General features: G+C 38.8%; 1 protein-coding gene across 4 annotated transcripts in view; it reads right to left on the minus strand.

Annotated features, from left to right (window-relative positions):
- Nucleotides 1–14,267, minus strand: part of TDRD5 (tudor domain containing 5) — an 82,853-nt gene that overhangs the window by 34,321 nt on the left and 34,265 nt on the right. For all 4 annotated transcript variants that reach the window (XM_044758256.2, XM_014845287.3, XM_070497605.1 and 1 more), the window contains 7 exons: nucleotides 14,042–14,195; nucleotides 11,507–11,715; nucleotides 10,232–10,452; nucleotides 5,516–5,728; nucleotides 4,919–4,985; nucleotides 1,032–1,232; nucleotides 371–529 (listed from right to left, as the gene is read on the minus strand). In XM_044758256.2, the coding sequence (XP_044614191.1) occupies nucleotides 371–529; nucleotides 1,032–1,232; nucleotides 4,919–4,985; nucleotides 5,516–5,728; nucleotides 10,232–10,452; nucleotides 11,507–11,715; nucleotides 14,042–14,195 (1,224 nt within the window). The remainder of the gene's footprint in view (nucleotides 1–370; nucleotides 530–1,031; nucleotides 1,233–4,918; nucleotides 4,986–5,515; nucleotides 5,729–10,231; nucleotides 10,453–11,506; nucleotides 11,716–14,041; nucleotides 14,196–14,267) is intronic.

Here is a 14,267-nt window from a genome sequence, read left to right on the forward strand (position 1 = left end):
GAAGAACCTGAGCGCAGAGGGCAGATGAAGAGCGTCTGGACAGGCGCAGGTGAAGGCACGGCCGCACCAGGGGAGCAGGGGAACCGACTGTCGGAGGGAACCTCACAGGGAGAAGCGGGACTGAAGCAAAGGGGTAAACCAGCAAACAACGCGAGACGAGGGAACTGGGAAGATCACTGCGTAAAGTTTCCAAACTTTCGTGGGTTTGGAAAGCCTCAGTTTCCTTATCTATAAAATAAGGACAATTATAGTCACTATGTTACAAGGATTTTATGAAGATTAAATAACGTGTCATATTTAAAGTGTTTGGCATATAGTAAGTACTCCCTAAATGTTAACAATTATAAAAACATTTGTAAAAACCTCTTACCAGGGTATACAGTTCACTCTCTTTTGACTGTGGACTTATCTCTCGGTCTTCATGAAAATAGTGCTGCTGGGAAAGATAACCCAGGTCTGTCAAGCCCACGTCCTCCGGCCCCGCGCTGGACTCAGTGTATAAAGCTAAGGGGTTGAGTTCTCTGAAACCCTAGGATTAAAAAGAGAAGGAAGGGTTTAATTACTCGGAGGAAAAGTGAAACAGTCAGCACTTCATAATTTTCAAATGTTGTGGAAATGTATTATCTTCTAAAATTTTTTCTATATTGATGATATTCGATATTGTTTTTCCTAGTCACAAAAATTATCTACATCAATATTAACGGTGATGTAGACATTGCTATCAATAATTACAAAATAAGAACATGTTCTTCTCTAAGACCTCAGAGAATTAAATACTTTGGGGTGAGACAGAATCCTCAATCAATTATTTAAAATAAAAATATTCACATTCTAAAGGACAACAAGCCAAATGTAGTTTTCTGTGGTCACCTGAAAATTAAGAGAATGCTCTGCATTAAGAAGGTGGGAATCTCACAGATGTCTCTAAGATTAAACAATAAATCAAATAACCTTCTGTATTAAATTCGGTTATACCTTGAAGTGTTGAGATTCAATGAAATACGTTACAAAATACATCCAGAGCGCTCTACCTTAGAAGGGACATTTTCCCGGCACACGATAGCATGGCCCTCTAGCCTCAAGACATGATGGAAATAGACGTCTTCGTTTGAGGATGTATCACACAGAAAAATGTTGAGGATTCCGTCTACATATTCATCCACTACCCCCACTAATGGCTTCAAGCCACACAACTTCTGGAACTGCAAAACAGCTCTCGATGTCCAATGTTCCTGAAATATAACCAAGATACGGATTCAGATGAGAAATTCAAACCCAAATTATAGTAACCATATACAAAAATGAATTCCTAATGAACTAGAGAGTGTGGTGTAAAAATAAAACTGTAAAAGTACTAGAATAACACATTGGAAGATGCTTACAATTTGGGGATGAGAAAGTCAGAATAAAGGAAAAATGATAAAAAATGTGTTTATAGAAAAAATTTTTTTTATTTATGTGGTGAAAAACTTTCATTTTCAGAAATCGTTCAGTTAGATTATTGGACCAACCTTCCCACAGAAACAACTAAACTTTCTAGATAAAATATTTCCACAAAAAGTATCAAAGAACTAACAAGAGAATAACAAATTATCAGGCCAAAATTAAAAGGAAGAGTTCCCACTACTTTTGCCTTAATGTATCTGTCAATCCAGGCAAATGCGAACTTTGGTTTCGGTGGCTTCACAGGTCAATGGAGACAGAAATCAAAGCACTATCCACCCACGGTAGGGGGAGAGGAGCACTTTTCTTCATTAAGTCGAGTCCCTGTAGGGCTACACGTTCAGGAGAAGGGGAGAAAGAAAGGAACCAGCCCTCACATGGATCTGCAGCTCAATTTCACATCACCTGGGTGGTACACAAATCCTCAGGTTGTGCAGTTAAATTAACATGGTTCCAGACTGGTAGTATTCCTAGGTACCTGGCAGAAGTGAACGGAAATCTCTCTAGAGGTAGGCAATCTCAGCCTATATTATTCAACCATTCTTATAAATAATTTTTACAAAGAGAGTGAGCAGTACGTAGGCAAAGATAAAAAGCATACAAAGTGGGGCCCGCCTGGTGGCGCAGCAGTTAAGTGTGCATGTTCTGCTGTGGCGGCCTGGGATTCGCTGGTTTGGATCCTGGGTGCGGACATGGCACCACTTGGCAAAAGCCATGCTGTGGTAGGTGCCCCACATATAAAGTAGAGGAAGATGGGCATGCATGTTACTTCAGGGCCAGTCTTCCTCAGCAAAAAGAGGATTGGCAGCAGTAAGCTCAGGGCTAATCTTCCTCAAAAAAAAAGAAAAAAAAAAAAATCTCTTCAAAGTAGGAGATGCAAGGTGAGAAAAAGAATAGGCAAGCCAATAATTTTTCCCTGGGGCCACTGGGTTCTCCCCAGAGCCTGCCAAGTTTAGCTGTCATCTAGGGACCTGGGCAGACTGAACACACTGACTTTGGAACTCCCCCATTCTGTGGCTCCCTCCCTTCAAGTATTTCCCCCTAACTTCTGGTTGTTCTGGCAATCCCAAAAAATATCCTCTAACTCTTCAAGTCAGCAAGGCTGTAGACTGGGGAGCGACCTCGGGAAAGAAGCTGAAAAATCCCTGATTTTCCCGACTGCAGTTTGACTTCCAAAGGAGACCTTTGCTTTTCTCCTGCTTTGGATTTTGTCTAAGAGAGTATTAGTCCACTATGCTACTCTATTGCTAATCTGCCATTATCAAATGCATTAACTACTTTTTTGTTTTTTTGCCAAGGAAGCTTTCACCCTGAGCTAACATCTGTTGCCAATATTTCACTTTTTGTATGTGAATGGCCGCCACAGCATGGCCACGGATGAGTGTTGTAGCTCCGTGCCCAAGAACCGAACCTGGGCCACCAAAGTGGAGTGTGCTGAACTTAACCACTAGGCCACCAGGGCTGGCCCTACATTAACATTTTTGAAACCAGAAAAAAGACATAGAAAAAAAGTGAGATACAGTCATTCAGTTAGAAACATGTACTGAGCACCTACCATGCACAAGCATTGATGTAGGCACTGGAGATACAGCGGTGAACAAGACAGACAATGTCCCTGATCTCAGCAGCTCACACTGCTGTATGAGAACAAATAATCAAGATAATACCAGATAGTGTTATGAAGATAAAACAAAGTGACAAGGAACGACTGAAGTGGACAGGACCACTTTAAGTTGGCTGGTCAAGGAAGTCCTTCTTGGGGAAATAACACTTGGGCTTAAATCTGAATGACAAGGAGTCAACCATGAGAATTCTTTGAATAAGCTATTCTAGTGATCACAGTGGGCAAAAGCCCTAAGGCAGAGGCAGTTTAGGAAGGAAACAGGAAAACACAACAAAGAGAACCAAAACTGGAAGCCATCTGGCTGACTTGAGAATAATGCACATCGGCTACAACTGGGTCACAAAGCCAGCCCCGAGCTTCCTGAGGGAAGGGGTAAAAGAAAAACTACTTGGGGCTAAAATGCACTCTAGAAAACAATCCTGAATACTGACTTGCACAAAAACCATACTTTGCACACATTGTTTATAATTCTCAAAAGCCAGAAGCAGACTGAATGTCTACCGATAAAGGGATACGCAGGCTACGACGTCTATTTACCCAACAGATTACTATCAATCTATTAAAATTGAGAACTATAATAATGTATAAATGTATTTATGCTATAATGCTGACTGAAAAAGCAGAACACAAAATAATGATTACTATTTTATACAACCCTGAAAACCCTACAAAAGCCCTTACCCCCAATATCCAATAAACTAAACTGAAAGAAACACATCAAATTTCTGAATTGAACACATTTGAGTAGTGGAACTATAGGTAACATTTTTATCGTGTTTTCCAGATAAAAAAAATTTTAAAGGAATAATCCATGCATATGTAAGCAACTGATAAGTTATTTAGGTTCAGCAGACAAATACGGTACAATTAATGTGTACGGCATGTATAATTAAGAGTTGCGAGGGAAAAACATAAAATTAGGTGCATAATTATAACTACACAAACAAATGTATCTGTATGGATGAAAATGCCTCCTGCTCCACCCCACTCCAATCATCTCCCACACTGATGTCACTAGAGAATTCTTTAAAAAACATATCTGACTGTGGCAGTTCTCTATTTGCCCCCTTTAGTTGCTCCCCAGGTGCTAAAGGACAATGTCCAGATTCCTGAACACAGATATGGATCTCCCCGTTAGATTCCTGCCTATTTCTCTGACATCATTCGCCATGCACCAACTCCAGCTCATTCTGTAACATGTAGCCAAACAGGTCCACTCAAGATTTTTCAAATTTGAGATGTTTTACGCTGCTCTCCCTTTGCCTGGAATGTCCTTCTTCTCTTTTTTGTCCAGGTAGAGTCCTTATCTTCCTTCAAAGTTCCACTCAAACGCCACCTCTATGATGGGGCCTTCCCTGATTGCCCTGAACAGGGATGAGCACTCTTCCTTTTGCAACTCCACCATACACTATAAAAATCTCTGTAGCAAACATGACACAGCACAATTATTTTTGTCTACATCTCCATCTTCCATACTGTGTACAATGATTTCTTTGATGGCTCATTCCATGTTTTATTTTTGTATCCTGAGAACCCAGAATTGTTCGTGGCATCAAATGTTTGCTGATTAAATGAGAAACAAGCAGAGGCCGGCCCAGTGGCACAGTGGTTAAGGTCGTGTGCTCTGCTTTGGTGACCCAGGGTTCGTGGGTTTGGATCCTAGGGGTGGATCTACGTACCACAGGTCAAGCCATGCTGTGGCAGTGTCCCACATGCAAAGTAGAGGAAGACTGGCACAGATATCAGCTCAGAAACAATCTTCCTCAAGCAAAAAAGAAGAAGACTGACAATAGAAGTTAGCTCAGGGCCAATCTTCCTCACTACAAAAGAATAGAGAAACAGCAAACATACCTCTACTGGTCTCACCCAAGCCAAAGAACAAGGGATAGCCTGAGCTGGAAGCTTTGTGTAGCAGCACCTGCAACAGATAATCAAATACATGAATATTTAACCACACTTTAAAACTGCATTTTATGGAATCTCTAATCCATTTCTTGATTCTAGCTATCCATGCCATTTTGGAGTGTTCTATTCATGCATTTTTAGATTAATATCTTACACTTTAAAGCAATCTAAGAAATAAAATTGTAAAACATAATAGTCTTTGAAAACCATGCAACTAAAATATAGGTAGGAACGGTTCAACCCTCCTGCTGTATAAATGTGACTCTTAGCTTGACACAAGAATCATTTCCTTAACAAGAGACTGAAATTTAGTCCATGGCCCATTCAGATTCACAGTCATGTGAAAGAAGACACGAGAGAGTCTAATCAAACTGTGAACCTAAACAACCACTTGCTAAGCATGCACTAAGAAGAAAGAGGGACGGAAGGGAGGGAAGGACGGAGAGAGGAAGGCAAGAGGAAAAGAAGAGCGATCCTAACGCCACAGAGCTTCAGCATTGTGATTCAGAACTTAAGCTGTCCTTGTTAAACGTGTTAACTCACTTGAGGAACCTCAGGGCAGACTTCTGAACAGTTCCGATGTTTCCAAAGTCTGGGTAGAACACTTCGACTTCCTGTTTCCCCAGGACTCGATGGATAATGACCCGATACCACCACTTATCCTCAGAAATCTTTACACAACAGAGATGTCCTGGTTGGATAAAATATTCTGGCATGGCATATCGATCAGAAACCAGCTGATTAGAATAACAGCGCCTGTGGAATTCCATAACACAGAGAAACCCATAGGGGAAGAAAAAGTCAAAGATGATTTTTATTGATGTATCAAGAGCAGCAAAATCTTGGCAAAAAGCAAAGATAACATCCCCACTTTTTCTGATTTATTAAGGCTTATTAATACCAATTAATTTTATTTTCCTTTTTCTTATCCAAATCCTTTCTCCTCACCAACAAACTTCTTCAAATAGAAACTTACACACTCATTTTATCCCATGTTCTCTGCTGAACAGAATGTAATCCAACTTCACTCCCCAGCACTTCCTAAAATGGACGTTTTTAGGACATCAATGGCCAGTTAATTCCCAAATCCAATAGCCCTTCTCCTCAGCTTTCAACACACTTGCTCTGTGCTGCATGATCCCGATCTTGCCCTCTTCCAAACTCTGTCCTACTTAATTTCCAGACACTATTTTCTCCTACTTCTCCCGTGTCAAGAACTATTCCTTTGTTGGCTCTGCAACTGCTTTAACAGCTTGGTTTCTCTGGGGTCTTACCTTTCGGACATATAATAAGAGCTCAGGCTTTGGAACCAGTAACCTGGGTTCACATCCTGACTCGAGAGTTTACTAGCTGTGTGGCTTTGTCTTTCTCTGCTTCAGTTTACTTGGTGAAGATGGGGATGATGATGATAAAATCTTAGTTAAATAATATGAATGTTTAGCAGAGTCCAAAAATAGTAAGCACTCAAATATTAATCATTTATCATTATTCTTGCTGTAGAGCATCTCATCAATTTTCATGTGTTATACCACTACTGATAAAGTGATGATTCTCCATCTCTCTTTACACCCTGCATCTCTCTGAGCTTTAAAACTTTATTTCCAACTATACGGAAAAGATGTTAGTTGTCCCCTAACTTCCATTCTCCTCTCTTTTTCCCCTAGTAACAGAATCCCCAATTTTAACTGAGTAGACGGCCATTCCGATTTCCCAGGCTCCCTTGCATCTAGATCTGGCTATGTGAACACTAAGTTCTACTAGTAGGATGTGAGAAAAAACAAAGCATGTATGCTTAAGATGGTAAATTTTATCTGTCTTTTACCACAATTAAAAAAAGTAAAGTGTGGAAATTCCAACTGGTGTCTTTCAAAGAAAAGGGCATGCCTCCAACGCCCCCACCTTCTTCTTTTTCCCCGTCATTCTGGCTGGAATGAGGGCCCAGTGGATGTGGTGGTGAGCTGTATCCTGGGCCACGTGGATGAGGCTACACATTGTCTGGGGCACTAAGACAGAAAATACTTGTATCCCTAACACCATGGAGCTAGCTACCTTATCATCCTGTATTGCTTATACAGGGACTATTATGGGAAGAAGAAATAAACTTTTATCTTCTTTATGCTACTATGGCGAAGTTACATCTTTGTAATTCTAACTAATATTGTCCATTCAACACTGCCAATTCATTATCTCATGGACATCTTAGAGGCACTATGCATAAACTTCTAACCCCAGTTCAAACCTACCCAATCTCTAAGGTCAACACAATTTTCATACTCTCCTGCTTCTCAACCCCATTCTTGTCACCAAGACCTGACAATTTTACTTCCCTAATTTCTCTTAAATTTATTTCTTCCTTTCCACTCACTCTCTTTCACCAAGACCAGCCTATTAATGGACATTTTCCTCTTCACGCCATCCATCGTCCACATTGCAACTGGAGTTATCCTTCTAAAATACGAACTTGTTGATGGCCTTCCTTTCCTAAAGCCTTCAGAGGCTCCACATTGTCTACAGAATAAGGCAAAATTCCTTCCCATGGTGTTCATATTCTAACTCTTCCCTAATCTTCCAGTTTCACATCCAGTCACTGTCCCCCCAACCTCACGTGGCAGTGACTTCACTTCCCTATTTGTTCCCAGAGCACGCCGCTCCCTCCTGTGTTAGTGCTGGCCTTGGTGCCAGTGAGTGAACCTGCACACACCCACTCACACCTCCCTGACTGGCAAATTCTTGTTTTAGAGGCCTAGCTCAAGTATCTCCTTTGTGAAGCTTTCCTCCACCTTGCCCAGGCAGAACTACTGCCTTGTACAACATCCCACTTATCCCCTACCTATCTTCCTAGCTAATCGTGGTGTTCACAAAGGCAAAGACATGTCTGTCTTCTCCTCGTACCACCAGTGCTTCAACATCCCAACACCAAGCACACAGCAGATACAGTTTTAATAATAATAGCAGCCAACATTTGAGCGAGACTCTATTCTAAGTACTTTAATCTTCACAACTCTGTCACGTAGGTACCATTATTATCTCCACTTTGGAGAAGACAAGACCTAGAGAAGTAAAGTAGTTAAACTTCAAGGTCACAGAACCAGTAAGTGTGCTTGAAAACGTGCACTAACTCTTATAGGAATACTGGAATGGAATATTTGATAATATTTTTAATAAGTGATTATTATGTGACTCGCATTATGCTAGGGGTTCTTGGGTGGTAGATGAGTATATAACATGGTAAAATTAGAAAAAAACATGAAATGCTTTTGGAGAGATACAAAATAAATAAATTATTCTTATATGTGACACCAATATAAAAATCAGACGTTGTTCATGAACAAATCTAAAGAGATTGAAAATGTACATATTTTACATAGTGTTTACTAACAAAAGAGCATCATTTTTCAGGAAAGAAAAGGTATTTAGAGCAGTAGTCCCCCAAGTGTAGTTCAGGAACTCCCAGGACACTGATATCCTTTCAAGAAGTCCGTAGGATCAAAGTTATTTTGCTATTTTAGTATTCTTATGAAAATAGTTATTTGCCCCTTTCACCGTGTTAACATTTGCATTGATTGTGTAAAAGCAAGGGTGGGTAAAACTCCAGGCACCTTAGCTAAATCAAGCCAGTGGCACCAAGTTTTACTAGTTGTCATTTACTTGTCACTGTCATGCATTCACAGTAAATAAAAAAGGAAAGAAAAAAAAGGCAAATCTCACTTAAGAATGTCCTTGATAAAGGAATAAAAATTACTAAGTTTATTAAGTCCCAACCACTGAGTGACTCTTCTCAATATTCTCTGTGAGAAAAATGAAAGTAACATAAAACACTTCCCAAGCTGTCTTAAGGAAAAGCACTTGTCCATTTGAATTGTGAACTGAACTAGCAGCTTTTAGTTCATCTTTCAAGTAAATTATTTTTACTTGAAAGATGAACTAGACACTATTTTCATGGAACACCATTTTTGCTTGAAAGGACCACTAACAAACTATGTTTATTCAGACTCGGGTAACTCATACACTTTCTCCAAAACGAACTGAGCCTGCCATTGGAAAACATTGATAAAATTCAAAGCTTTCAAGTGACAATTAGAATTTTGGAAATCTTGCATCCACCACCATGAGCTTGACAGCTTCCTAATACTTAATACTTTTCTGATAAGATCAGTGGCGATATTAATGAATGTGATTTTTTAAAAATATATTGTGTGATGAAGTATGTCAACATTTGGAAGCTCTACGTAACTCAGTGAACCAGTATTTTCCAAATGACCAAGGCATGTTTTGAAATCACAGCCGGGGGTCACACAGCCATTCAGGGCCAGTTTCACTGAGTCCACACTTAGGAGGGCCTATGCTTGCTTCAATGCTCTGCTACTGTTGTCTTGAAATTCTTAATTTTTAAACAAGAAGCCTTGCATTTTAATTTTACACCAGAGCCTCCAATTACACAGCCAGTTCTAGATCCATTAAAGTGCAAAGGCAGGGGGCAAGCCCAGGGCCGAGCAGTTAAGTTTGCATGCTGTGCTTCAGCGGCCCAGGGTTTCTCTGGTTCAGATCCTAGGCATGGACCTAGCACCGCTCATCAGGCCGTGCTGAGGCAGCGTCCCACATAGCACAACCAGAAGGACCTACCACTAGAATACACAACTATGTACTTGGGGACTTTGGGGAGAAGAAGAAAAAAGAAAGACTGGCAACAGATGTTAGCTCAGGTGCCAATCTTTTAAAAAAAAAAGTGCAAAGGCAGAGCAATGGATTTTAACACAGCAGAGAATGAAAATTCAAATTCCACATTGCAACTAATCTTTAAAAACTACCATTTGTCAAGATTTGGTACACTATCAAAGATATTCTTCTGAAAAGGCTATTAAAATACTCCTTCTCTCAGCTACCTATCTGTGCGAGGCCAGATGTTTTCACATACTTCAACCAGAACAACGTATCTCAAGAGATTGAAGACAGAGGGAGATATTAAAACCCAACTTTCTTCTTTGAAGCCAGATATTAGAGATCTGCAAAAATGTGAAACAATGCCACTCTTCTAATTTCCATAAAATAGTTTCTTTTCATAGAAACAGGTTATATTCACACAAATGGACTTATCATTATTTTTAAACTTTCGCGATTTTAATTTCTATATGATAAATATCAATAAACAAAAGCTCTCTTATGTCCTTAATTTTTAAGAGCCCTGAGACCAAACTGTTTGAGAACTGCTGATTTAGAATGAGATACAGGGAAAATACATTGAAAAGAACAGATTCCTACCGCATTTCAATCATCATGTCTTCAAGTTTCTCTGATGAATCCCTGCTATAGATTCGGATGTAGAATTGACTAGGAGAGATGACGTACTCCACAAAGACTCCCACAAGGGTACTGGTATCTAACGGTGGCAACCTGCACAGTTTCTTGTCCCGCACAGCATCTGGTGGGATATCATGATTTGCCATTGCCAGGTTGAGCTGTGATTTGCTAATTTCTACTTGCTATAAGTTAAAAAAAGAAATCATAGAAACCACTATAAATCTTTGGGTGACATTTCAAACTCTATGACAATGTATTCAAAGTATATTTCACGAGTCACTTTTATCAGAATCACCCGGGAAATTACAAAAATGAAGATTCTTAGGCTTTAGCCCAGATCTACTGATGCAGAATACCTGGAAGTGGGGCCCACAATTACTCATTTAAAAAAATTCCTTAGGTGATCCTTACCTGTGTTAAAACACGAAAACTCCTGCCTTATGATGTTAAGAATTAAGTGTGCTACACAACTGCCCTATACAAAATTGAAAATATAATACTGCAAATATTCAGGCTGAACTAAGATACTCATCCTACCCAACCCTTCCAACAAAGGTAACTTTAAAGAATGGATTTAATTTCAGACTAGTCTTCCGATCAAAAACAGGGTTTCTCAAACTCTGTCATTCTAAAATATATTATTTTCTTTATGTTTTCCTACTGTCCTTGAGAAAATATAGCAGGCTCCCCAAACAAAATGTTTTCCTTCCATGAAAGAAGCCACAAATAGAGGGTAGAAGGGAAGAAGAGTAAGAAATTGATTCTTTAATAACAACAAAATAAGTAATAGGAGATGAGGACACAAAAAGGGAGAATTGTGTGTGGAGATGTAATGAAGGAGAAAAAAATAAAAGCACCCCATAACTGAGGATAGGGGCAGCCTGCAGCAGTGGTTGAGGCATACAGCTGAAACACAGCTCCTCTGTTCTTCCCACTAAAGCTCTCGAGGGTTTCAATACTACATTTTGAAAAACATGGACAGAGAATCAGCAATGTCATCTTGAACGAACTGTCAAATCTTCAAAGCGATCTGAAAAATTTAAAATGAGACTTGAGGGAAAGCTAGTTATAAAGAAGACAAAAACCAGAATAAATCCTCATAAGGTGACTTCCAAGAAATCACCTATCTAGAAATAAGACTTTTCTAAAACACAATTTTGGTTTAAAGAAACATTCACTCAGTTACTTTCCATAATGCTGAATCTCCAATGCTCAAAGTCTTTAAACCTTACTCACCAGCTGTAAAGGCTTTACCACCAGATTAGGCTTCTTGCAAATCTTCTGTTTCTGCTCTTCAAGGTTTTTTGAAGGGCAATCCCATGTAGTCGCCTTGACAGCAGCAGTAGACAGTGAATTTCTAGGGGGACTGGAGACACAAGCTTTGGCCTCTGTTTTCTTATCTGATTGAACCAGACATGAATTTCTAACTGACGAAACAGCTCCATCTGAAATGACCAACAGAGTGTCCTATGTATATATATTAAAATAACTTGTATAACTGTTCCTAAGCACATTCCATGTGCCAGGCACTGGGCAGATAATGATAAATGAGAGAGAGGAATCTGTCTTTGCAGATCCAGTATGAAGGGATATAAATGAAGTTCCAGATAGGAACAAATCTTTATTTATGTTGTGGGGGGAGAGGGTAAGTCTGGTAAGGTCTCTTAAACTTCGGTGAAAGGTTTTATTTTTCAACATCCTGATTTCGATTCATTTCTCATTCAACGTTAGCAGTGAACATTAATCACTGCTTAATGTACGTGACTACTTAATATTTCATAATACGTGTCTTAATTTTTAGGGAATTCCCAATAAATCACGTATTTTATTCAAATTTACATGTGTATAATGATTACAAGAGGTTGACACATTAAAACAGACCCCATATAGATCTAAAATCACGGTGGCTCCTAAAGAAAAACTAATACGTGCACAAAGATGGAGATACAAGAATATTTGTCACTGTATTTTTAATGATAAAAAATGGATAGACTTTACATGTCCATCAATAGGAGACAGGTTAAATGAATTTATAATACAATCACATAAAAGAATTATATGTAGTTAAAAAGGATGAAATAAACTTGTATATGCTGATATGGAAAAACATCCATAATATATGAAGTATAAAAAGCAAGGACTTACACAAAACTATTATATCAATAATCAATATTGTATAAGAAAGTTATACATATGATAAATAACTATATTACATAGAAGAGGTCCAGAAAAAGACCCACTAAAACTATGACTGCTAGTTATCACCTCTGCATTGTTGGAATTGTTTAAACAAGCAAATATTGTTTTTGTAAGTTTTTAATAATCCAGCTATGCTTACATATACATCAAAAAAAGTCTGCGGGGGCTGGCCCTGTGGCCGAATGGTTAAATTCACAGGCTCTGCTTTGGGCGAAACCAGGGTTTCGCCCGTTTGGATCCTGGGTGCAGACATGGCACTGCTCATGCAGACATGCTGAGGCAGCGTCCCACATAGCACAACCAGAAGGACCTACAACTGGAATATACAACTATCTACTGGGGGCCTTTGGGGAGAAGAAGAAAAAAGAAGATTGGCAACAGATGTTAGCCCAGGTGCCAATCTTTAGGGGAAAAAAAAAGAAAAACATCTGGAAGGCTACATAAAAATTCTAACAGCACTTTTGGGAGGAGTAAAATGTTCAGCTGTTCTACTTTCAAACTGTTTTGGGGGAAATGTTCACTTTCAACTTTCTACTTATCTGTGCTGTTCGAATATTTTAGAATGAACATGAGTTATTTGAATTATCAGAAAAATCAACAAAGATACATTTACATTTTGGAAAAACAACAGCTGTCCATCATGACCACCTGTAAAAACTTATCAAAATACAAGCACTATATTGTACTATAGTTCGGCAAGACGTTACCATTGAGGGAACTGAGGAAAGTGTATATGGGATCTCTCTGTATTTGTTTTTAATAAGTGCATATGAATCTATAATAATCTCAACATAAATTTCAAAAGAAAAAAAGTTAAGCCCAAACAAACAAAAATCAAGTTCCCTACAGATGTTAGCTCAAGGCCAATCCTCCTTACAAAAAACAAAACAAAACATCAAGTGCCCTAAATGCAATGCGGTATGCAGGAGTGAATCCACAAACAGAAAAAGAACAACGGTGGTAAAACTGGTCAAATGGGAATGAAATCTGGAATTTAGTTAATAGTAAGGTACCTATGTTAATTTTTTACTTTTGATAGATGTATCATGGTAATGTTAATATTAGGGGAAACTGGCAGAAAGGCACATGGAAACTCCGTAGTATCTTTGAAACTTTTCTATAAAATTCTAAAATTATCCCAAAATAAATAGTGTATTTAAAAAAAATACAAGTACAAGGTCTCAGTGCACACCCATTTATTCTAAATCTCCATGTATTTCTAAAAAGCTTTTGATGCGCAGCCAGAGTTAAGGACCACTGAACTATCTAGCGCTTCCCCACCAGATCTTTTCAGAAAATTGATCTCCTCAGAATTATCCAAAAATCTGGACAATGAAGAAACTAAATTTTAGAAATTCAGATGGTCTTTATTAATAATATAGGTTAGCCTTATTACAACAAATATCACCAGAAAGAAGGTCATTATATGCAAAACATTTTCAAGGCTAACGTGTGATCTGTTTGGCTGATGCGGTTACAATAAGGAACATTACATAACCAGTGCTTTCTTTTTCCTTGTCTATACAGGGACAATTAAAAATCAGGTTTGCATCATATTGTAATTCAACTCACCAGGTGGTAGAGGCTTCATATCAGCATCAAACACCAGTAAATCTTGTTCTCCTTCCCTGAACTCAACATGGAGAATGTCACTTAGAGCTCCAACAAGTTCTGTTACATTTAAGAAGCCCAACTTTTTTGGTGAAAGTTGCTCTTTAAAATGTACCTGTCAGGAAAAAAAACCACACACACAAATAATATGAAACAACGTTAGATACCAGGAACACAACATATACAG

The sequence above is a fragment of the Equus asinus genome, chromosome 25, assembly GCF_041296235.1.
Source record: "Equus asinus isolate D_3611 breed Donkey chromosome 25, EquAss-T2T_v2, whole genome shotgun sequence".
Lineage (NCBI taxonomy): Eukaryota > Metazoa > Chordata > Mammalia > Perissodactyla > Equidae > Equus > Equus asinus.